Raw genomic sequence first — 26176 nt, 5'->3', positions numbered from 1 at the left:
AAAGGAAATGTCTCAAAACTCAGAGACTGGTACCAGGCCCCTCACCCACAACATGCATTTTGAGATAACACTGGCACAAGGTGAGTTGTCCTGGGCAAATAAATGATTGACATGAATCTTGAAGAAAGGCAGGTTTTCAAGCAAATATAGTCTCATTAACATTGCTAAAGAGAACATTTGAATGAGTAAAACATACTGGTTTGTCAAGTCTTGAGTCTTAGGTGGAAATAAACAGTTCAAATAAACAGTTCAAATAAAGTAACTACCTGGCTTGATAAAAAATAGACATTTGCTGGGACTTTCCTGGTGGTCGAGTGGTCAAGAATCCATGCAATGCAGGAGACTCAGGCTTGATCCCTGATCCAGAAACTAAGAGCCCCCATGTTGCCAAGCAACTAAGCCCGTGCACCACAAGGACCGAGCCAGCACCAGGGCTCTACAACTAGGTAAACAAATGGGTTTGTTACACACTGTGTTTCAATAAAACTTTATTAAAAAAAATAAGATACTTGAAGGTAGTAGAAAATTATTATAAATATTGAAAACAAATGGGCAAAACATCTTGAAAGTTTTATAGACTTTGCATTTAAAAATTATAATTGATTACAAGCTACACTCTTCTACACTGACAGTAAAATAGCTGTGTTTGGGCTAAAAAGTTACAACTGGTACTAGTCTACTCATTTGTATATAAATACATACTTTCTACATTTTAGATTAAAAATTATACAATATTAAAAAGCTTATAAAGTTAATTGCCAACAAAAATATGAACTCATTTACACATTTCTGACATTGGGGAATTAATTATTATAACTATTATGTTACGGACTGCTAAACATGGGCAATATATCTAAGTTACAGAATAGTTATAATGAAATTATAAAAGCAAAAAATTCTAATCCATAATTTAGTAAATCTGCTCATTTAAATTAAAAAAAAAAAAATCACCATTATGACTAAATGTGCCAAATTCCATGAAGTCCTGAATGTGTGGATCTTGCTGCTCTGCTATTTTTTTTAAATAGGCTATTCAACCCAGATCCTCCTATGTTTCTGATAAAATTTTAGCGGATAAAAAACTTTTATTGAAAGAGAAGATCTGTAAGCATGTTAGGGGAAGCACACTGATTGAAACTGCCCACCCTGGCCAGGCACCATAGTAACCATTTGCATGAGTTGTTTTATGACAGGAGATCCTGGTAAGGAATACGGAACTAATAGGCCACCACCAGCCGGAAGAGTTCGGGAAAGGTCGAGAGGAGACACTGCCTGTCCGTCCACTTCCCAGAATCCCTCTCGCTAGCATCCATCTTGGCTGAGCGATGTGTGCGCCACCAGGAAAGACTCTGAATTAGAATGATTGGCCAAAGACCACCGGAAACTAATCCTATCATCATAAAACCCAAGACTGCGAGCCACGCGGCAGAGCAGTTCTCCTGGGTTCCCTTACCTACTGCTCTCCACCCGGGTGCCCTTTCCAATAAAATCTCTTGCTTTGTCAGCACATGTGTCTCCTCTGACAATTCATTTCCGAGTGTTAGACAAGAGCCCAGTTTCAGGCCCTGGAAGGGGGCCCCCTTCCTGCAACAAGCATATCCTCAATATAAAAATGTGAGCGTTTGCCAGTGAGATGTATCCTATTAGAATACTAGGCTTACTAGAGCAAGTTATACACATCTGCAGAAGTGTCACGGTTAGGAGGACTGCAATGACCAGATCTTTCTTTGCCCGAGTAAAATGGCTGGAACAGATTCAGTATAAGACTAAACAGATCGTAACTATGTTCGGTTACTCCCTTTAAGCAAGCCTTGTGTCACATATCTGAACTGCATAACAGACACATGCGGTGAAGAGCATCTGGCAAACTGGAATCTCTTGATGAGGCTGGGAGGTGGTGATTTTGAGGTAACTGCTTTTCCAAATGTGCTGCTTTGTAGGGCTCCTCAAGTCTTAGTCATATTATGGAGCCCAACAGGTTACCTGCTGGTTCAGCTATGCTTTATTTCTGTTTTCATGTAGTTATCTAATAAACAGCATGTCAACCTGATCCTACCAGAAAAATCAACAGGCTGCCTGAGAAAATACCTTACTTGCTGTTCTCTTTACTTAATGGAGTTTTAGAGCATTAAAGGCAAGAAGGTACTCTGAAAATCCAGCAATGATCTGTATCAGGATTTTTCCTTGTAGTTTTAGGTGCATCAAAAAAATCTTTTTTATATAGAAATGAATATTTGCTAAAATACAAAACTAGATACCTTTTGATATCTAAATGAACAAAAGGAGGAGAAATAAGTTAAAACCGGTAATATATACTGATTATTGCGCATAGAATTGCTTTGAATTTGTGAAGTAAGATCAGATACAGGCAGTGTTTTTACCTACAATTCACCCATACACTTCAAAAACCCTTTAACCGGTCACTGACCATATGGATTCTGACGGGTCTAAATTATGATCTTTGCTAACAACAGATCTGACCAGAGCAGGTGATGTGTACGCCCTCAGTGACCCCTCAGGGCCAGCTTTATCCTCTTTAACTGCTATAATGAGGAATACTCATGCTAAGTGTATTAGCAGTCAGGAGTACGGCAATTACTAGTGAATGGCTATATATCTGTATGAAACTCCAGGAGACAGTCTAGCAAAGAAGTATTTGGATAACCTGTTACCTTACTAAGTGAAATGCTCATATATCAAAAAGGAATAATTCCAATGTGTTAAAGCACATTATCTTCCCAAGTCCATTTAGTCCTTGAAAATTTGTACAGCCATTAAAAGAAATTTTGTCTTTTCCAAACAGCATGATGCTATGCACCTTTACCTAAGCACTGTGGTGATTAATAGAGACTGCTCTCATGGATGCATCTGTCTGAATGTGGAAAGTCTGGATCCTTAGTGTTTACCACAAACCCAGCGAAGCTGATGATCGGTCTGAAGGTCAGTCAGTTCTTCAACAGTTCGCCAGCTGCACTGGCAGGCATATGCTCGTGTTCCTTTCTTCTTTACCAGCTTTGTTTTTAATTTGTGGAATTCTGGCATATTGTTCCTGTTGGTAAAACAAGAAGGTTTTAGTATAATAGCTTTGTTCAGTGCTTAATGACTTAAAAAAAGAAAAAAAGAAATTCTCATTGCTTTATTTTCCAATCTTTACAACATCCAAACACTAAACTACTCGGTGTTTTCACATGCAAAACAGAAGATACACTTTGGTGTTCTCTTTCTGAGGCTTTCAATATTTTAAAATGGTAATCCTCTAGGTCTGTTTATTAGGGCTGCTGTAGAACACAGTGACGTAAAGAGCTGAAGAATCACTGATTTGTCCTATCAGAGACAACATAATGTAAGAACAGAGTGGAAAAGATGGTGGTTCATCTCCAACCTCAAACACTCATCCGTGCCATATTTTAAAAGCTTGCACATGGAGGGCATGTAAGAGGCATACAGGTAACAGGCTTCTGGATATGTTAACTATGAAAAATTTTCATTAATAGAGAAAAAGTGCTTGTTATTTCTATGTGTTGAATTCATATTGTATCTCATTTGTTTCAATTTGTTCTTATTCACTTATAGTATCAGAAAAAAAAAAAGCCTATGCTGAAGTAAATGTCAGTAATTTTAACATAATTGAGTCAATGGGCAGAACTCATGAAAAACGATAACCATCTGACTTGGTGCTGTGATAAAAAAGACTACAGAAGTTAAATTTAATTCATGGAAATTAACAGAAAATCAACTATGATTTTCATAGTTCATGTACTGAATTTATGTAACTATTTCATGGCAAAAGAAGATGAAAAAATTCAAAGTGGAATGATGAAAAAATACATAGTAAAAATGATGAAACACACAGTACAAGTATTAAAAAAAAAAAAGACAGTGCTGTTATTTGATGTTACTGCAACGGAAAGCAGGATACAAAGTGCCCTCTGGTGGCCAATGGGCACCACAGTCAGTACTGCACAAAATTCAGGCACAATTTTGACACTAACAAAAACCTGAGAGATTTTTCAAGGCCAAGGGTCTGACTTCAGGAAACGGAGACTTTGACCAGCTGAACGACTCAGCTAAGGTTACAGTGAGATAAGGGAAGAAATGAATAAGTTTTATGGAAAAGAGAATAGATGAACAAAATTAAATATGTTTAATTAAAACTAAATGGCTAAGTGAAGAAGTGTCCTTTATTCAATCTGTAATATATTTTGACAGACTTAACATCTGACACTTGATTGGATTGAATCCTTACAGATTTCAAGGACAGGAATCACGAAAGCCAAGGAACTAATTAATTAATACATTTCAAGTAGTGCATTATTTTTAAAAGCTTAGAAAGAAAATATCATTATTTTCCATAAAGGAAATATGATTTAATAGAAAAATAAGAGCATTTTACTTAGCTATTATGGCAGGATGGTCAAGTATAGCTTACACTTCTTTTTAGAAAGTTCTAAAACTTGTCAAAGCTAGGCTACACTTACTGCCCTCACTTGTAAGATAAGGACAATGAAACAACTAAACGGGTTTTTACTGTATAACCAACATGCAGACTGGTACCACTAACAACAAACGGCTCCCAATGTCCTCTCGGCATTCGGGGACACTCCCAGAACTTTTACCTCGCCTTCGGTCATCACCTGCTTCTGGTTTCTCCAGTGATCACGTCCTGCCCTCCTCAAGTGTTTCATCTCCCCTCTACTTCTCTACTTTCAAGCAGATCACATCTTCATTCACAAAATCAGGCAATGAGATGTGCAAAGGCTTCCGTTTCCTAGCTTCCCCCCCGAAACACATCAGCATATGACCACCTTCTACCCAGGCACAGAGGAGGCCTCTTCCTACTCACGGCTCACTTTCCATCAGCACTCTGCACCCCAAAGCCTCCAAGACCTTGCTACTCACATAACCTCCCCTTCCAATGTCTTCCCTCCTCTCCACAATAAAAACATCAAAGCATCTCCTATCTTAACTAAAGGAGCCTTTAACTCTGCATTGGAAGCATTTAACAGGTTTCCAAGTCACCTTTCTGGGTAACATCTTCCAGTCTCATGGTTTGACTACCACTGTACAGAGACATTTCCTATCTGAGCTTCAGAGTCACAGGTTCATCAGCTCCCATAACGAACGTATAGACTCCTCCTTCAAAACTGTTCTTAAATTCTATCAATGGACTGTACCATGGCCCATGTTAGTAAACCAAGACAGAAATTCAGGACCCATCCTGGGTAACGTTTGTCTCTCATCTTCCACAGTCAGGATTACTAAATATATACTTCGTAAATATATTACTAAGTCTAAAATAGCTGTTGAATCCATCTCTAGTCTACCCTCCCCATTGTCATAACTCAGATCATCTCCTTCCCATTGGATTACCACAATATATGTCACTAATTCCTGTGATTCTAAAAACTGGTCTGGTTCCCATAAATAGTGAGCAATCTTTTATAAATTCAAATATTCAGATCTCTCCATTGATTAAAAACCTTCAGTGGTTATCCACTGCCTAAAAAATGAAGTCCAAATTCCTCAGCACTACTTCTGTGCCTCTGCTCTTTTTGATCTCTCGCTCCTACTTCACCTCTTGCCAAGTTCTGCTCTTATAGCCAAAACTCCACACAGTCCAAACTGCTTGGAAGTCGCCAAACACGCCATGCGGCTTCACCCGTGTCTTTAAAAATATCTCTTAAAAGAACACCAGTGTCCATCTGGCTTGCCAGGCAAACTCCTGGTTATCCTTCAAGGCTCTGAGGCTTTTTCTGACACCACAGGGTGGAACGCATCCACCATGCCATGTGAAATTCCTCTTTTACATTCATCATGTGATGTAACAGTGTCTCTCCTTCTCAAAACTGAGTGTAGCTTGAGAGCAGACACTGTGTCCTATTCATCTTGTGAGCCTGGTATTTAACAATGCTACAGACTAGGTCGTAAAGCAAGCCTGATAAAAAGAAATGCTCTACAAAATGTCATATCGATGATCTATATCCTGATGGGGATTCATAGCCTCTCCTTTATTTGTTCCATTCTCTTACCTCCCAAACATATTCCCAAGCATCCCGAGGTCTGAGACGGTATTTTCTACTGATTTCAGTAACTACTCATTATTCTTAAACACTGTATTTAGTATGCTGTGTAAAAATAAATCACAATAAACATCATCTATTTTTTTTTATTAGTTGCTAATTAGAGGCTAATTACTTCACAACATTGCAGTGGGTTTTGTCATACATTGACATGAATCAGCCATGGAGTTACATGTATTCCCCGTCCCGATCCCCCCTCCCACCTCCCTCTCCACCCGATCCCTCTGGGTCTTCCCAGTGCACCAGGCCCGAGCACTTGTCTCATGCATCCCACCTGGGCTGGTGATCTGTTTCACTATAGATAATATACATGCTGTTCTCTCGAAACATCCCACCCTCGCCTTCTCCCACAGAGTCCAAAAGTCTGTTCTGTACTTCTGTGTCTCTTTTTCTGTTTTGCATATAGGGTTATCATTACCATCTTTCTAAATTCCATATATATGTGTTAGTATGCTGTAATGTTCTTTATCTTTCTGGCTTACTTCACTCTGTATAATGGGCTCCAGTTTCATCCATCTCATTAGAACTGATTCAAATGAATTCTTTTTAATGGCTGAGTAATATTCCATGGTGTATATGTACCTCATGGAAGCAACCTAGTTGCCCATCAGCAAACATCATCTATTTTTAATAGTGTAATGAATCTTCTAGCTCTCACTATCTAGAAGACTGTAGTTTTTAAAAACCAGGCTGCTCATAGCTATGGGCTTCCTAGGTGGCGCTCGTGGAAAAGAACCTGCCTGTCGACGCAGGAGATACAAGAAATGTGGGTCCGATCCCTGGCTTGGGACGATCTCCTGGAGTAAGAAATGGCCAATGTGCTGCAGCATTCTTGCCTGGAAAATTCTGTGGACAGAGGAGCCTGGCGGGCTACAGTCTAGGGGGTCGCAAAGAGTAGGACATGACTGAGTGAGTAAGCACAACAACAAACAGACCTGCAGTGAGCCAGCTGCGACTGCTCTTGAAAACTCGGAGACACTAAGCTCCTCAAGTACAACTAAATCACCAGTAAGCTTCCTTTATGCCTGTGCTCACTGAGGTTTTGATGGTATACGCATTCTATTATACTAGTTTTACAAAAATTGATGGTTCATCTTAGTGAAATATGTGGACTATTACCCAGGTATTGCATCAACTAGAAGAAAGTATATAGCAGAGGGCTTAGATAAGTCAGAAAAGATGACATGAATATGAAATTAAAAGCTAACTTTTCCAAAAATGGGATTAAAAAGTGGACTAACACAAACCCAGGTCAGGAGTAAGGGCTCCTGACCTGGATTTGGGGATTGCACTAGGCTTTTTTGGGGTTGGGGACCATGAAATCTTTCAAATTATAATTTTTCTAAGTATTTACATATCTGAGTTTTTCTTTGCGTATATGGAGAGGATTCAAAGTTTTCACAAGATTTCCAGAACACTTCTTGATGTGAAAAGTTTAAAAACTCTTATATTAACACTAGAGGAGACTCCTATAGATTTATATGAGAACAGCTACCAGAAAGGTGTGAAGAAAGCCTTTCACCCGTTTCCTATGCTACAGAAGAGTGCTGCAATAATTCTGATTACTTGTATCTGAGAATGTAGTCTTCGTTTAGCAGGTTTGGCACCCAAACCCAAACATTTTAGGCACCCAAAATGCATGATATATGTACTTTACTATTTTTTAACCCTTAATTTTTATTTGAAAATGTGAAGGTATAGCTCAAATATATTTTTATAACTTAAAAACATTAGGCATTCAGTAAGTATTACAAAAACATGAGTTAGATATTATTTCAACCACAAGGAGGGAGGCAGACATATACCAACCAAGAGTTTTTCAACCTTTTATTATAGTTAAGTACTGTAACAGGTACAAAGTGCTGTGGACACATGAAAAAGGATGGGTTTAATTCCAAGTTGAGAGAGTGGTAAGGGAACCATGGAAAATGAGCAATGAATTGTACCGAGGGACACGCAGGGTTTAGGTAGATAAAATGGTGGGAAGGTACCCCAAGAGGCGGAGAGTTTACACAGAGTCACAGGGGACGGGGGCACTGAGTACTCTGACGTACCTATAACCTAGCAAAGGTGAAAACTGTACGGTGGAAGGACGAACAAAGCTGGGTGACAGGCAGATGGGGACTGAACTGTGGAGGGTCTCAGGGCATGCTAAAGAATTTGGACATTATTCTGTAAGCAGAGGGGTTTGGGGCAAGAGAATGGCATACTCAGAGTTATGCTTTAATTCTCAGCAAGTGAAGGGTGGTCTGGAAGAAGAGATTATACTCAGGAAAAATAGTGAGGAGGCTACTTCTGAACTCTTGTCCAGAAGTAACATGTCCTTAATTAGGCTGATAGCATAGATGGAAAGGAGATGATACGAGAAATATCAAAGAGTGCAGGTCACACAATCTGGCCAAGGCCACCAAGAGGCATCATAGCACAATAAGAAATATAAAGTTGCATTAAGTACATTTTTCACAGGGTGAAGTTTTTAGAAACATACCTGAAGAACAGGTAATCACACGATTTGTCCCACCTACAGTCATCGTAGCTTTCTACCAAGAAATCACAGGCTGTACAACGCAGATGGTCACATGCTCTGTTCAGAGAAAAATAACTGTACATTAGAAATGATTGGTAAGTTTAAACTTGACAATTGGGACCTCCCTGGTGGTCCAGTGGCTAAGACTCCATGCTCCCAATACAGGGGGCCCAGGTTCAATCTCTGGTCAGGGAACTAGAGCCCACGTGCTGCAGCTAAGACCTGGTGCAGCCAAATAAATAAACAAAATATTTTTAAAATGTGAAAATCTGCTGATTTATTCATAGACTATACCACACATTACAGATTACTGAGTAAACAACAGAAACATAAAGATGAATCTGATTATAAATTTTTATACTAATGGGCTGATTACCTATTTGAATTTTTAGGTTAAATTTCTGCATAAACCTACCTATTTTACTAAGATCTTACATACTGATATATACACATATATATTTATAAAGAAAAAAACTGATTTATAGGTCTTTTAGTTTTTAAATTGCATCTGAGGGAGATCTTCACTTAAGCTAACTTTTTAAGTGTTTCCCTTCCTAATGAAAATTTCAGGATACCTCTATCACAGAATGGCCACAATGTATTGAAATGAACCTGTTTTTCCTGTAAGTGCTGGGACAATATCTTATTTGCTTCTGTTTCCCCACTACTTTGCATTATTCATTCATTCACTTAAAAAATATTTACTGAAAGCCTACTATGTGCTGGTGAGATTCTGTCCTCATATAGCTTAGATTCTAATTCGAGAATAAACAATACTTATAATAACTAAATTATATACTATGTTAGATGATAAAAATGCTTTAAATAAAATAAAAAGTAAGAGTCGAGTCAATAAAACTGGAAGCACTGGGAGGAACTGTACTGCAGTTTTAAATACAGTGGTCTGCATAGGCTTCACTGGGAAGGTAAATCTACTATATAAGCAGTTTCTTTAGATGAGGTGGTGGTTGTAAAGGAAGTGGGATTAAGAGAAGGTTATATTGAAGAAAAAAGGGAAAAGAGCAGGCTTGTATGTTGATGGCAGAGATGCAGTAAAGGGCCAAATGCTGCTGATGAAAGAGGACAGAACTGCTAAAACGATACTTAGCACATAACAGATAGTCAGTGACAACCCGAGGAACTGAAATGCCAAGCAAATCTCAAAATTCATGTACTATACAGTGACTTCAGGAGTAAAATGATAACATACAATAAGAATTATGAATTGCTGCTGCAAACAATTTGACTTGTATAGTAATTGTGATTTACTTAAGAAATCTCCACTGTTTGAAGTATTTTAAAACTAGAATTAAAAAAAAAAAACAAAAAAAAACCCTAGACTCAATATAGATACATTTGATCATCTAAAAATTACAAGGAAATAAGGGTTTTCTAAGATACCAAAAACAAAGTGAAAAGACCAGTAATAGAGTGAAAGAAAACATCTTCAACACATTATCAAATACTTATACTGACAGAGACTGCTTAAAGATGACAACAATGAAAAAAAATCTAAAATATACTTTCACTAATACAGGTAGCATAGATGAGTGGTTAAGAGTGTAGACAGGATTGCCTAGGTTCACATGCTGATTCCCCAGCTGTGTAATTATAGTCAAGTAACTTAACTTCTCTGTGACTCAGTTTCCCTATCTGTTAAATGGTGATAGTAATAATTACACCCTCACAATTAGGAGGAGCTAACTAAGCTAATATTGATTCAGTGCTTATAACAGTGCTTGACACATAGCATTTGTTAAAAAGTTAAAATACTACATAAAGAATTAAAATTTAAAGCAACTATGGAATATATATTTAAACCAATTATGTTAGCAAAAATTAGCACTCTCAGACATTTCTGGTGGGTGTGTAAACTTATAACCTTTTGGGAAAAATCTTAGTATAATTTTAAAGTTAAAATTATACCTAGCTGTTGTGCCAGCAATCCCATTTTAGGGAATCTACAAATAAAAGTACCAGAATATAGGCATATATCTCAAGAATTTCTACGCAGTATTGTTGAAATGGCAGAAAAACAGGGTATCATCTGGATAGCTACCCAGGAGGGAAAAGATTGAATAACATTTATACCATGGAATGTCAGGCAGTTGATAGAGATAATTACATTTACTTATTGACCTAAAGGTGTACAAAACTAGGTGCAGAGCAACATATACAGCATGATCCTGTTTTTGTAAAAACCACTGCCCAGATTTCCCTGTACAGGTGTTTAAAAGTTTATAAAAACATTTTGTTGTTGTTCAGTCACTCCGTCCTGTCTGACTCTTTGTGACCCCATGGATTGCAGTGAGCCAAGTCCCCCTGTCCTTTACCATCTCTCAGAATTTGCTCAAACTCATGTCCCTTGAGTCAGTGATGCCATCTAACCATCTCATCCTGTCATCCTCTTCTCCTCCTGCCCTCAATCTTTCCCAGCATCAGGGTCTTTTCTAATGAGTTGGCTCAGGTGGCCAAGGTATTAAAGCTTCAGTTTCAGAATCAGTCCTTCCAATGAATAGTTAGGGTTGATTTCCTTTAGGATTGACTGGTTTGATCTCCTTGCTGTCCAAAGGACTCTCAAGAGTCTTCTCCAGCATCACAGTTGGAAAGCATCAATTTTTCAGCACTCAGCCTTCTTTATGGTCCAATTTTCACATCTGTATGTGACTACTGGAAAAACCATAGCTTTGATTATACGGACTTCTGTTGGCAAAGGGATTTCTCTGATTTTTAACATGCTGTCTAGGTTTGGAAGGAGATTGTTATCCTTCTCCTTATACACTTTGACTTTTGTTTTTTTTTTTTCCAATAAACATATAATACTTCTACATTTAAAAAATAAAATCCATCATTATATTTTTTTCACTTATTTCCCTCTAAAATCAGATATGTCAACTTCAAAATTGCAAATATATTTTGGCCTGAAAGTTTGACAATGCTTTATATTTCTAAAAATATTAGTTACAACAATAACTACACATTTAAAATCTATACAAGCTTGAAAAACAATTCCATATTTTCTTTTGAACTGTTAGAAATCTATGAAGTTAAATCTGTACATATGGAAATTCAACACACTTACATTTGTACACATCTGAACTTGGATTTTGAATGTACAGGTCAGGAAAATGCAAAATGATGGTTCCCAAAGCTGCTATAACTGGCTTTCTTATGCATATGTAGTTTATTACATGACTGCACAGAGTGTTAACTTTAATGCCTTAATACATATGCGCAATTTGCCTGAATTACTGCTGTTGTGGGAACTATAATTTAGAATTTCCTGACATTTTGTGTGTGTAAAATTTCAACCATAATGTTAAATACAGCTTTTTAATTTAAAATTTAGTAGTTTATTCAAATCTATTCACACTACCACATTTTCCTACAAACACTGTCCTCTGAGAAACATAAAACTAACTTGCAGCTAAGAAATCATTCTGCTGCTACGATTCACTCTATTAGATCATAATTAGTACCAGTCTATGGAATACTCCAGTCTTGCAAGTAGTTTAAAAAATGAGCAGAGTAAAATTCAGTTTGGCTTGAAGATGACGCTTTGGTTTTATCTATACCTTATCAATGCCACTATGCTTTGCTTTCCACCACTCTTCCTCCTTTCCACCAGCTGGGTAAATGACTCAAATCTTTACACTCTAAAATCATTCAGGATTACTTTCAAATCTGAGCTTTATTTAAAATCAAACAGATACAACACATGAAAAATAGGTAGAGCAGACCTTCGTTTATACTCTCAGTATGTAAATCTGTGCTTATTTTCAGAGCTTAAATATATTTTTCTTTCCTAACTATATATAAAAGAATATCTAACATAAAGTCATGGTTCCAATTAAAGATAACTGTCAGGTCTTTCCTCTAAAATGTGAGAAAATACAAACAAGAAGGTGTCACCAATGGCTTTGTCCTTTTATCTGGCTAGTAAGTAAAATCTGTACTATTATAAAGATGATAGCGGTGGGAATGTCCACAACACAGCCCAATATAGTCTTCTGCACAGACTCTGTGGTCCTCAGTCAGATCTACACAGTGCACTGGGGAGTCTTGCCGTTTGGGCAGTTGGAAAATAACAACAGTTACAGTAGCAGAAGCGCTTCCTTCTTGCATACATTATATAATCAACTGGTATGCTAGAAAGCATAATGGACTAGGAATCAAGTTACACAGCTGAGTCCTTGCCTTGGGCAAGGAACAGCACTTGGGAGTCATTTTTGACAACTTTCTCTCTGACCTCCATTGCCATTTAATCACTGAATCCTGTCATTTCTATATTCTAAGTACCTCAAGTGAGACCCCTTTTTGCTACCGCCACTGCCAGCACTTAGGTCACTGTGGCCATCATTGTCTCCTTCCTGGACCACTGCTAACTACAGTTTGTTGACTGGTCTTCCAGTGTTCCCTCCTGTCTTATCCTTCCAAGTTCCAATCCATATTCTATTCTAGAACCAAAATTTCTTTAGAAACACAAATATGATTATGTCACCTCTATTTGCTTAAAAAAACATAAACAAAAACAACAAAACTAACAACCCAATGGCTTCCACTGCTCTAGGACTTACGTTTCTAAAATCCTCCTCAGGGCCCCAAACCAAACATCCCTTGACTACCTCTCCATCTCCTTCCAGAGCCACTCTTTCCCCCACTCACCACACTCCAGCTCACCTGGCTGCTTCCTTCCTCCAAAACCTCTGGCTTCTCAAGATCAGGGATCACCTAACATGGTGTGTCCTCATTTAACATGGTGATGCCAATGGTCCCCTCTTTGCTTATATCCTACTTATCATACCATAGTCTGATTAAATATTATTTGCTTAGGAAAGCATTCCCTAACCTTTCATATTAGTTAGAATGCCAATTATCTATGTGTATAGTATCCTTATCCGTTACATTACATATTATGTAGAAATCACAGTTATTTATAGAATTATTATTATTATTATTTGTAGAATTAAAGTCTCTTTCCTTATCTAGACTGAAAGCTCATTGAGGGGAGGGAAGTGTTCATTTATTTGTTTGCCACAAGGTGTTCACTTAAAATCTAGGACTTAGCAAGCACTTAATGAATTAGTACATGTTTAATGAAAATAACACCAGTGTCTCAATTTCCTCATTTATCAAGTAGGGTTAAAAATTCTTGCTCTATCTGCATCTTGGTTTTTTCCTGTGAAGCAGATGAACCAATACACGTATACAAAAAAAGTGCTCTGGACAGTATAAAGTACTTCACACATATAAGGTTTTATATGCACATGAATATGTATGTGATTATCTTTCTGTGTGTGCTGATCTGTGTCATGAAGAGGGTGGTCAATGATTAATATATTTGTGATGGGTGAGGAAGATCTGCAAATATAAACATTTACCTGTGCATATAAATGCAAATTGTATGTGTTTTCCATTCTAGACAGGGAATAAATGTAAAAATACTCAGAGGCAGAAAAGTGTTAAGTGGAAAGTATTAACAGAAGCATAACAAGTGTTCTACTGGAATTAAAGTATCTGACCTAGGCTTCAACTGGAGGTAAAAGAACTGAAAAAAGAAGAGGAAGAACAAGGACAATTTAGTAAAGCAAACAATGAGTTTAGAGTTAACATGAGACAGATGTCAGCTCTCATTTTCCTTCTCAACAGGGGAGAGGTGCTCAAGACAGTATGGGAGGGATCTTTTCTGTAATGCTCTATGTGGGTGAGACTACAGGAGACAGAAGTGGATAGTAACTAGGAGACCTTCGCTGTAGAGTTCACAGGTGACTTGAGAGAAGCCTGGATCCAAGGCAGAGTGGTCTGGCAATGGCTGAGACAAGTCCACCTGGGCTGACACAGGTAAGTCGGGATTGATAGCAACCAGATGGAATTCTTCTCTAAGTGCAGTTTGTGTCTCTAATTAATTCTTTGTATAGACAGTCTTCAACGCAGGATGAGTCAGGTGCTATCCGCGCTTATGTACCAGCCCTCACAGCAAGCATCATTCCCGTGGGCTGCTGCAGCCTGTCCACGGCCTGGTCTTCCTGGTCTAGGCTGCCCCAGATCCTCAGTTTCCCTCTGGTCCCACAGCCCTTTTTTCTGGGCCTCCAAGGTCTAGGCCAGCTGCACCCTCCAACAATGTCTTTTTGGATCCCACTTTTATTATTCAATACAATGATTATCTCTCCTGAAGTGTGATTGTGTAGTCATATAGTGTAGTCTTTCATTTCTTAAAAAATTACCAGAAAATGAAAAAGTGTTTTAGAAATAATTAGACAAAACATAATAATTTAGTTAAGTAGGCTTCTGTAAAAGTAGAACCAAATTAACCAGGACAGTAAAATGAGTTGCTGAACTACTTAATGACAAACAACACAAGGAGACAACCTAGACGTCTACTGACAGATGAATGGATAAAGACGCGGTGCACACACACAATGGGCTTCCCTGTGGCTCAGACGGTAACGCGTCTGCCTGCAGTGCGGGAGCCCCGGGTTTGATCCCTGGGTCAGGAAGATCCCCTGGCAAAGGAAATGGCAACCCGCTCCAGTACTCTTGCCTGTAAAATAACATGGACGGAGAAGCCTGGTAGGCTACAGTCCACAGGGTCGCAAAGAGTCAGACATGACTGAGCGACTTCACTTCACTTCATATATACACAATGGAATACTACTCGGCCATAACAAAAAACGAAATAATGCCATTTGCAGTCACATGGATGGGCCCAGAGATTATCATACTAAATGAAATAAGTTAGAAAGAGAAAAACAAATACCGTATGATATCACTTATATGTGGAATCTAAAATATGACACAAATGAACTTATCTACATAACAGAAATAGACTCATAGACAAGAGAACAGACTTATGGATGTCAAGGAGAGGGGGTACGGGGGAGATGGCTTGGGAATCTGGGACTAGCAGACACAAACTATTATATATAAAACAGATAAACAACAACAAGGTACTCCTATTGTATAGCATAGGGAACTATATTCAGTATTCTGTGATAAACCATAATAGAAAAGAATATGAAAAAGAATGTATATATATGTATAATTGAATCACTTTGCTAGACGGGAGAAATTAACATTGTAAACAACTATACTTCAATAAAAAAAAAGATTCACCAAACACCAGTCTGTTTCCCCACTTTACGACAACTGACAGTGGTGTAGGCCGGGAGTCTGAGGCTGCGGGGGCTTGGGACAGGCGGCACCGTGATTGTAAGACCGCCCTGAAAGAGGTCTTGAGTGAACCACTGGGTAGAAGGTGGGCTGGGAAAGAGATGACAAAAGGAGGGTTTCTGCTTCTGAAATATGTAAAACCAAGAGACTATGCTTAAGAGCTCTTTGGGTACTCCAGACCTGCAGCTTCTCATGCTGCTTGGCCAAGGCAGGGTGCATAACACATCACATAGTACACGGCTGCACTGTCCACCTGTCTGCTTACTGGCTTCCGTGCCTGGAGGGGACCAGGCAAAGCAGAAGCTCAGCTCCTGGCGTCCTGCGGAAACCAAGCTGGGATGGAAGTGACGCGGGCACTTCAAGTGATCTTAGAGGAGGTGTCAACACAATGAACCATACATACCCAACATCACAGCTTTTACAGGTATCACCTATGAATAATATACATTTTGGTAACGTGTTCTCAGACTGGCTAACAAAATATACCTCTTATGATGAAACAGGCTCAAGCCAAGATGATAAGAACTATGTTTTAACAGGATATCGATTTGGAAAAACCTAATTAATGTATAATGTATTTCTGACATCTCACCTCCGTGAAGTATTTGTCCCAATCCCACATGGAACAGTGCTTCCGCCAATGTACACTGGGCTGCAGCTAGACATGTTCAACAGAGGGGAGAAAAATAAAACCAAAACATAAAAGAAGCATGAGAAGTTAATTTAGCCTCACTGACTCTATATTCTTGAAATCAAACTGTATATTTTCCAGAGCAAGTCAACTATTACAAGCAAGAGGTATTTGTTCCAGGGTCAGTGCTTTATTGGATAAAACCTGTACATTCAGGACCACTCAAAGAGTTAAAATGAGTCAGAGAAAAATGTGTTTGCCAAATAATGTAAGGGACAAAGTAAGTACTGAAGAGTATAACAGCACATTAATTCTGAGAAACTGTTCACACGTTTTTTTACACAGCAGAAAATTATTTACAACAGCAATAACCTCCCATTCAAGTTCCTTTGCGCTAAGGAGTCACAGATCATAAGAGCACCAAAAATGCTGCTATTTGGTCTTTTTCCTGAAAACTAACCAGTGCTTTGTTGCTCAGTGTTGTTAAATGGTAACAAAATCTACCAGACCATGCTTAGCAGTTTGCTGAGGCAATCCCGACTTACCTTTTACCAAGGCCTTGAATGGAAGCTCTGACAGATGTGTTACCTGAAGATTTAGATTTTAATTTCTGTTAAGAAAAACCAAAATAATAAAAGACCAGAGGTAACTTATAGAATTGTAACATGAAAACTAATATTTGTTATTTTATAATAAGAGTATTTTAAAATGGCTTAAATAAAAATTTCCTTTGATTTTAAAGTTTCAGAAATAAAAACAATGATCAAAACCTTGTAAAAGCAAAGGGGAAGTAGACCTCTCTGAGGAATTTACAAATTACTATGCTAGTTTAGTCTAGAAAATTGACATACTGCCATTATTAGCATGCTAAGATTTAGAGTCACTTTATAACTCTTCAGTTAATACTAGAGTTCAATGATTTAATATGAAGGATATGCTATTTAAAACTTCATCATGGAAAAATGCAATTGAGGAAGAAAATCTCAGGCTCATTTTAAAGGCTGTGAATGGTACTCACCTGAACTAAAAATAAATTGACCAAACTCCTGGGTAACTTCAGGAATATTAGTTTTGATCAAACAGAATGGTATCAACCGTTAGACATTCAATGAAAATGTAGAGCTACCTAGTCACAACCATACAGTAGTTCTTATATGGTTACACAACATCATCATTAGCAAGCATTTATTAAGTGTTAACTGGTATAAGGTACCAAACAACATAAGCCAACCACATACCAGGACCACCACCAAGCAAAGGAAATGAGAAGGAGAAAAGGCAATTTAAACTATGCAGAGACAATCCATCATTTTACCTAGTAGGTGAGGAAATTTAATGGAGGCAAAATACTTTGTTTTACTATTTTCTCTTAACTCTTTTATTTGTTAAATAAAACTGATGTTAAACAGAACTGGAAACATTTTTAGTGCATATATGAACAATACTATTGTGCCCAAGCCTCTGTTTGTCTTTGGAAGCATTCTCCATGTGCCATCCTGGCTCTGTGTTTATGACTCAAAAGCTGGCACACTGGGACATCTGCAGCTGTTTCTGGGCTTTCTTGGGTGAGTCTGAAAATGGTTAATGAACAAAATAACTGGCAAATAACATAATACTGTAAGTCAACTATACTTTAACTGAAAAAAAAAAAAAAGAAAGAAAAACACAACACAATGGGTGAGCAATGGGGGAGGGAGTCTTGTTCTCAGGAGCATGATCTGGCCTCTTAGGACAAGCTGGGCACGGACTGGCAATTCACACACTTCTTTTCTCATCCAATCAATGTTTGACATCAATCTGCTTTTCTCCAGAAGTTTAACTTGGGTTGCTTTCTCTCCTGCAGGTTGGAAAACTGAATATAATAACTCACTTCAAAAAGGGAGCATACAAGGACTTCCCTGGTGGTCCAGTGGTTAAGACTCCAAGCTCCGAATGCAAGGGGCATGGGGTCAACCCCTCGTTGGGGAACTAAGATTCTGCATACTGAAACGTGCAGCCAAATAAATAAATAAATAAAATCTGTTTCCTCACCCTCAAAAAAAAAAGGGAGCATACAGAAGAAATGTATAAAAGTGTATTTCTTCATGATTATAAAAGCTACTTTTGTTTCAAATTATATTCTCTAATATTTCTTTAGAAAAGTATTTCTTTCTCTTTCTGAAATGCCTTGATCTGAAGATATATATAGCTCCTGGCAGTTCAGTGGCACTTTCACTACTTTGGCCTGGGTTCAACTTCCAGTGGGGGAACTAAAATCCCGCAAGCCACGCAGTATGGCAAAAAAAAAAAAAAAATACAGAGGAGTAAATCTGGCAAAATGTTAGGGTATGTTCAGTATGAGTAGTAAATATACAGGTGGCTGTTACATTATTTTACAAGCTTTTATAAAGTTGTCATAGATACACAAGTATTTAAAAAATTAAATTACCAACTAACTCATTAGTTCAGGGATGACAGCAACGGCAAAGTATCTGAGATGCTAAGCACATTCCTATAATGAAAGCTGATTTTGATCTTTTAGAAAAGTGCTCTTAGAGTCTACAAATAAATACAACTAATAAACTTCATCTGCAAGTTGCGTTTTGTTCAATGGCTTTCCTAATTTATCATTCTTGATGAGAAATAAACAGCAAAACACACACAGTTTCTAATACTTTTTTCTTGTATAAATCTAAGTGGAATAATTTCTTTAAACAATTTTACTTCTCATAATTCAGGACTATAGATACTTGTAAATTCTATAAGCTTTCAGATTATTTTAAACATGTCTTGAGATAGTGAAAGAATTGCTGTTACCTTTATAACACTTTACTTACAAAGCATTTTTTGTTCAAGTGGGGCTCTTCAAATATTTCACTAATAAGACTGTCAAGATCATCTTCTTCTTCAAATGTTTCTGCTGATCTGAAAAAAACAAACAACAACAAAAAAACCAAAAAAACATTTGAAGCTTAAGTGCAGATAAAGTCAGCCAAGTATCTGGAGAATTTTGTTTCAATAAAGTCCATTGTTAGAGTTGATACCAAAAGGACAAATGTGATGTTATTATTTTTGTACTATGGGCATAGCCCAAGTTTCTTGAGAAAAAGATGTAGTTTGTTGGGTACAAATTCACATGTGTACTTTTACATACTTAAAATATAACATTTAAAGCCATATGATATATATATAAGAGAAAGGTAGGTATCTACTTTTCCAAATTAAATTAACCACTTATTAAAGAATAAAAAATATGTATAATTATAAGTAGAACCTGAGAATTATAAACAAAGATAATTTTCATATGTCTAATTTTCCCCTAAGGGTTGCGCTGTAAGTCAAATAACAGTCTCTTTAGTACAGGAGCCAAAGGTTATATAACCAAATGATCAATTATAAACCCACACAGAACAGTTTTAGTTGCTTGACAGAGTACCTCAACGACCTCTTTATCTTCTACAGGTAAAGCCATCACAGGATTACTGACAATCTGTTACTGCATGGGACTGCTATTTAACAGCTAACATTTACTCAGTTCAGTTCAGTTCATTTGCTCAGTCGTGTCCGACTCTTTGCGACCCCATGAATTGCAGCACGCCAGGCCTCCCTGTCCATCACCAACTCCCGGAGCCCACCCAAACCCATGTCCATTGAGTCGGTGATGCCATCCAACCATCTTATCCTCTATTGTCCCCTTCTCCTCCTGCCCTCAATCTTTCCAGGCATCAGGGTCTTTTCCAATGAGTCAACTCTTCGCATCAGGTGGCCAAAGTATTGGGAGTTTCAGCTTCAACATCAGTCCTTCCAATGAACACCCAGGACTGATCTCCTTTAGGATGGACTGGTTGGATCTCCTTGCTATCAAAGGGACTCTCAAGAGTCTTCTCCAACACCACAGTTCAAAAACATCAATTCTTCGGCACTCAGCTTTCTTTACACTCCAACTCTCACATCCATACATGACTACTGGAAAAACCATAGCCTTGACTAGACAGACCTTTGTTGGCAAAGTAATGTCTCTGCTTTTTAATATGCTGTCTAGTTTGGTCATAACTTTTCTTCCAAGGAGTAAGCATCTTTTAATTTCATGGCTGCAATCACCATCAGCAGTGATTTTGGAGCCCAGAAAAATAAAGTCAGCCACCGTTTCCACTGTTTCCTCATCTATTTGCCATGAAGTGACGGGACTAGATGCCATGATCTTAGTTTTCTGAATGTTGAGCTTTTTCGTTCTACTCTTTCACTTTCATCAAGAGGCTCTTTAGTTCTTCACTTTCTGCCATAAGGGTGGTGTGATCTGCATATCTGAGGTTATTAATATATCTCCCGGCAATCTTGATTCCAGCTTGTGCTTCATCCAGCCCAGAGTTTCTCATGATGTACTCTGTATAGAAGTTATGCACATTACTGAATGTTACTGAATACACAGATGAAGAGATTAAAAAACTTGCACAAGGTCATATAAATAGTGTGAGGAGAGGCTTGGAATTTAATTTAGGGCAGTTCAAGATACCTAGTCAAGGCTATGGTTTTTCCAGTGGTCATGTATGGACGTGAGAGTTGCACTATAAAGAAAGCTGAGTGCCGAAGAATTGATACTTTTGAACTGTGGTGTTGGAGAAGACTCTTGAGAGTCCCTCGGACTGCAAGGAGATCCAACCAGTCCATCCTAAAGGAGATCAGTCTTGGGTGTTCATTGGAAGGACTGATGTTGAAGCTGAAACTCCAATACTTTGGCCACCTGATGTGAAGAGCTGACTCATTGGAAAAGACCCTGATGCTGGGAAAGATTGAGGGCAGGAGGAGAAGGGGACGACAGAGGACGAGATGGTTGGATGGCATCACTGACTCAATGGACATAGGTTTGGGTGGACTCCGGGAGCTGGTGATGGACAGGGAGGCCTGGTGTTCTGTGGTTCATGGGGATGCAAAGAGTCAGACACGCCTGAGCGACTGAACTGAACAGTAAAGGAGATTAACTCTCTTCAGAGTTGCTATTGTACAGAGGGTATACATCATTATTACTTTATAACTTCACTGGATCATGAAACTATTTATTTTAAAAGACAGGCTTTTCAGTCTAACTCTATTTGTAGAAACGTATTTTCTCTGAAATTCTTAACATCAGGACTATAGTCCTTCTCTGATACTATTCGTGCTGTGCTGTGCTTAGTCACTCAGTAGTGATCCCACAAAGAGTCTGACTCTTTGTGACCCCATGGATTGTAGCCTGTCAGGTTCCTCTGTCCATGGGGATTCTCCAGGCAAGAATATAGGAGTGGGTTGCCATGCCCTCCTCCAGGAGAATATTCCCAACCCAGGGAGTGAACCCAGGTCTCCCAAACTGCAGGCGGATTCTCTTACCAGCTGAGCTACCAGGGAAGCTCCTGATGCTGCTTAGAGTGCGATACTTAACCTGACGTAAGAGAATGCAGAGGCTGCTGTCTAATACTGCATGACTGACTCCGTCTCTGTTCACTCTTTTTCAGTTTTTCCCTTTCTAACTTTTACCTTTATCATCTTCCACTCTACACTTCCTTCATAGCTCAGTTGGTAAAGAATCTGCCTGCAATGCAGGAGACCTGGGTTTGATTCCTGGGTTGGGAGGATCCCCTGGAGAAGGCAATGACAACCCACTCCAGTACTCTTGCCTGGAGAATCCCATGGATAGAGGAGCCTGGTGGGCTACAGTCCACAGGGTTGCAAAGAGTCAGACACGACTCAGTGACTAAACCACCACCATACTGGTTTCTTGCCAAGGATGCTTTGCTCTTCAGAGAAGCACTCCAAAAATGCTCTTGAAGCTGCCACCCTCTCTGATCACTCCTGAAGAGTAGCTTTCATCCATTATTCTACCTCCCTGCAAGCATTAATATACTGGGTTTAGCATCAGCTGGTGGCCTGGCTGAGGGCTTCTCCACCTTAGAAATGCTGACGTTTGGGCCGGATCACCCTCTGATGTGTGTCATGGGGTGGGGGGGCAGGCTGTTGCAGGCTGTAGGGTGTTTTACAGTGTCCCTGACTTCTACCCATTAGATGCCAGCAGCACGCCCTTCCCCAGCTGTGACAATCAAAGATGCCAAGACGACGTCAAACGCCCCGCGAGTGGGAAAGGCACCAATAGTCGAGAACTATCCACCTAGTTTAAATGAAGCTTATGGAATTTAAGCTTAAATTAAACTTCCATAAGCTGCTGTGGAAAAACCCAAAAGAACTTTTTGGTCAACCCAATATTTAATCTCTCTGAATCTCCTGCAATGCAGGAGACCACGGTTCAATTTCTGGGTTGGGAATTTCCCCTGGAGAAGGGATAGCCTATCCACGCCACTATTGTTGAGCTCCCCTGGTGGCTCAGACGGGAAAGAATCTGCCTGCAATGTGGGAGACCTGGGTTCCATCCTTGGGTTGGGAAGATGCCCTGGAGGAGGGCATGGCAACCTACTCCAGTATTCTTGCCTGGAGAATCTTCGAGGAGAGGAGCCTGGTGGGCTACAGCCCACGGGGTCTCAAACAGTCAGACACGACTCAGTGACTAAGCACACAGAACTTCAGACATTTTGTATGTAACAAGCAGATCTAGACAACTATTTAAAACTTCTTGCAGGTGTAATCTTCTGTCTCTGGCCTCTATATCCCTCAACTACAATGAAACTCCTTTTTTGCCGCCAAAGTCTCTACTGCCCAAATCATTACATTCAATGGCCTTTCTCAATAACAATCCTTTTTAATCTTTCAGAAGCACCTGATACTTGGGTACCAATTCCTTCCATTTTTATTATGACAGCAGGTTGCTAAAATGTCCCTGAGAAATTCTCTACTTTGGTTTTCAGGATGTTCTCTCTGGATTCCCCTCTCCTGCAGTTTCACAATTTCAAGAATCAGATGCATTCAAATGTTACCAGTCTACTACTCTGTTAGGGGTTCAAACTACCAGCTTACATTAAGATTCTGGTCTGTTATTAAGTCACACAATTTTATGATGTCTATGCTTGCCTATGTTTTCCTATAGAAGTGGGAAAAAAAAAGCCACCATTTCAGTGAGAAAGCATATAAATTTTAAAGGATGGTATAATATTGTTTGGTTTTTTGATGCTACAATACAATAATCTTTATCAAACGTTAATAAATAGCTATTGGTTCTCTGATTTTGCTTCTTATATTGAATTTTGATTTAAAACATAGTTTCTGTCAAAAGTAAAATACATATTCTACATAATATAGACTATTGGAGTTTAACACTTGAACCACAATTAAATGTGAAAGGTATACAAAAAAGCTTATATCTAGGTATACAATGTCCTGGTAGACTTGGAAATATGAACTTGGGCAAGTAACTATTTTTCTAAATGTAAAATGAGTGTAATAATAGCATTCACTTCATAGGGATTTGGAAATTAAGTGAAACAACACACATAAGGCTCTTAGTATATAGAAGGGATTCAATAAATGCTGGTTATTATTATAGCTATTATCTAGGAGGTTATGATATTATCTGTAAATATTCCCCATATGTATCATCCTGAACCACATTATTCTTATTGCAGTTCAACTCACATCAGTCTTTTTTTTTTTAAACTAATAATATATTTCTCTTTATCATTTTGAAGTCTTCATCAAATTGCTATGTTCTGTTTATATTAGTAGCTGTCCCTGGTATCCAGATGTGGCATAGTCATGTATTAGTTGCAGAGTTATCATTTTAAAGACACAGTTTCAGTATTTTAGCTCTTTAATGAAAAAGAGATACAGGCTAAATCACTATACAATTGGCAGGTAGTCTCCTATTAATAAATTCATATTATAAGTAGGTTCATAACTTTCTTGTATCAATTTTGGCTCAGGATAAAATTTTAATGCTTGACATTATATACTGCATTTATATTTAAGTTTAGCATCTTTGTTGGCGCTTTCTGTGCAATTTACCTTTATAACTATACTGCCAAATGAAAAGTTTTAACATGTGAATAACAGTAGTACTGGCTTGCTACAGCTTTTGTAAATGTATTATTGAAGAATTTGATTTAGTATGGTGGGATGGGGTGCTAGGATTACAGATGGATTTTACAGAGAGGCATAAAAGGACCTGTGCTTGGAGAGGATCTGTCCACCTTACTAATCCTTACCATTTTCAGCAGCCAGTTCCAAGTCATCCTATTCCTCTGTGCTAGTTCTCCTAAGGTGAATAGGCTCTGGAAGGCTCTTTGATAAATTCTCTCCACCCTCAAAGGAGTGAATAAAAAGAACAAAGAAACTGCAAGGTAACACTGTTGTAGGACAGGAATGGTAGATCTGCTGGAAATGAGTACAGAAGGATGTCCAGCCTTCAAGATAACAATATACAAATTAATGAGAGTGATACTTGCACATACAGTCAAGTGAGCATTAGCCCATTCAAAGCAGTCACTTTAGTTGGCTCAACGTTTATTTCTTAGAATGCTGCCCAGCACTCAACTAATGTTTAGAACTTCCGTTTCTGAACTTTAGACTCTTTCCAATGTTTTTATTGTGCGGGTGAGTTTTTAAACAAACATATGTCATTAGAGGTAAATCTAGTAAATTGGGTAGCAATGGTGCTGGGTTCTGGGAAATCACACAGAGGCACACAAGAACAAAACAAACCCCACAGATGCAACCATAAATGAACAAGACTGATTCTCTTGGTTTGTTCCAAAGCTGCCTCAGTGTAATTCCACAAGAGTTTCCAAGAGATTCAAACAAGAGTTATTGCAGAGCCTCCCAATCACTTTGAAGGCCTATACTCACTCTGGCAAAAATGGAATTGAGGGGAAGTGGATATAAGAAGAAAGTCATTGCTATTTAATAATTACACAGGAAAAAAAAAAAAAAAAGACTGACAAATATGAAAGATACTTTTTTGGATCAAAAACCAAGACTTTAAGAAATTCTTCCAAATTTCAATTTGAATACCTGAGATCCTCTGGGACCCTTAGTTGGGGCCCTGGGTAGAAGGACGGTGGTGGGATTAATAGAGTGTGACCAATAACTATACCTTTTATCCTAAATCCAACCTGATTTAATTTTGAGCTTCAAAGGGAAAAACAACAACAACAACTAATGATGGACTAGAAAACAAACGTTTTCTCCAGCAACTGGCCCAAGGATTGTTCTGCCTGGAGAATGGGGTCCCCGCATCTGAAAAGGGGACGAGAATCACTCACGCAGACGGAGGCCCGGGTCACCGTGACCCCCTCGGGGTTCGAAAGCAGGGGCCTAAGCTGCACCCTCTCTGCCCCACTGGCAGCCCCGGGGATGTGTCTGGGTGGAACAGACCTGGGGAAGCCGCGGGCTCTCGGAGGCGGGGCCGGCTCGGGGGCGGAGTCGGGCCTCGGGGAGAGATGCTAGGGTCCTCGAGGACGAGGCGCAGGAGTACGTGCAGCCCCGAGGAGTGAGGAACTGAGGGTCTGGGCCCGAACAAGGAGAGGAGCTGGAGGTCGCGGGTGGGGGTGGGGGTATGTTTCTTTCGGTCTGACGGCGGAGGGGTGGCCTTAGGGCCTGGAGCAGGCTTCACCACAACAACCCACCCCTCCCGCCTGTTAACCTGAGATTCTTTTTCGCCTCGGCTCGGTTCTGGTCGTTGCCGAAGAAGCCGCCGCCGCCGCCTCTGGGCAGCTCGACCGTACCCAGTCTCAGTGGGTCTGGTCGGCAAAACTTGGACTCCACCTCATCCAAGAGCTCGTCTAGGTCCTCCGCCATCTTGTATTCTCACGTCTTGCTCCCGGGTCGCTCTGGCACCGGGTGGTTTCCAGGGGCAACGCGGGGGGGGGGGGC

At 39.1% G+C, this 26176-nt stretch overlaps 1 protein-coding gene across 1 annotated transcript; it reads right to left on the bottom strand.

The window, feature by feature from the left end:
* Window positions 1-1467: 1467 nt before the first annotated feature.
* CFAP418 (cilia and flagella associated protein 418) lies at window positions 1468-26171 on the bottom strand. The gene is made up of 6 exons (XM_043879934.1): window positions 25947-26171; window positions 19225-19312; window positions 16954-17018; window positions 16370-16435; window positions 8569-8664; window positions 1468-3049 (listed from the first exon to the last, which is right to left on the bottom strand). Exons 1-6 carry the CDS (start codon window positions 26099-26101, stop codon window positions 2896-2898), a joined length of 624 nt encoding a protein of 207 aa, XP_043735869.1. The 5' UTR covers window positions 26102-26171; the 3' UTR covers window positions 1468-2895.
* Window positions 26172-26176: the final 5 nt, after the last annotated feature.

Source organism: Cervus elaphus, chromosome 21 (assembly GCF_910594005.1).
Source record: "Cervus elaphus chromosome 21, mCerEla1.1, whole genome shotgun sequence".
Classification (NCBI taxonomy): Eukaryota; Metazoa; Chordata; class Mammalia; order Artiodactyla; family Cervidae; genus Cervus; species Cervus elaphus.
The sequence above is the reverse complement of the archived record's forward strand: the minus strand, read 5'-3'. Positions and strand labels throughout refer to the sequence as shown.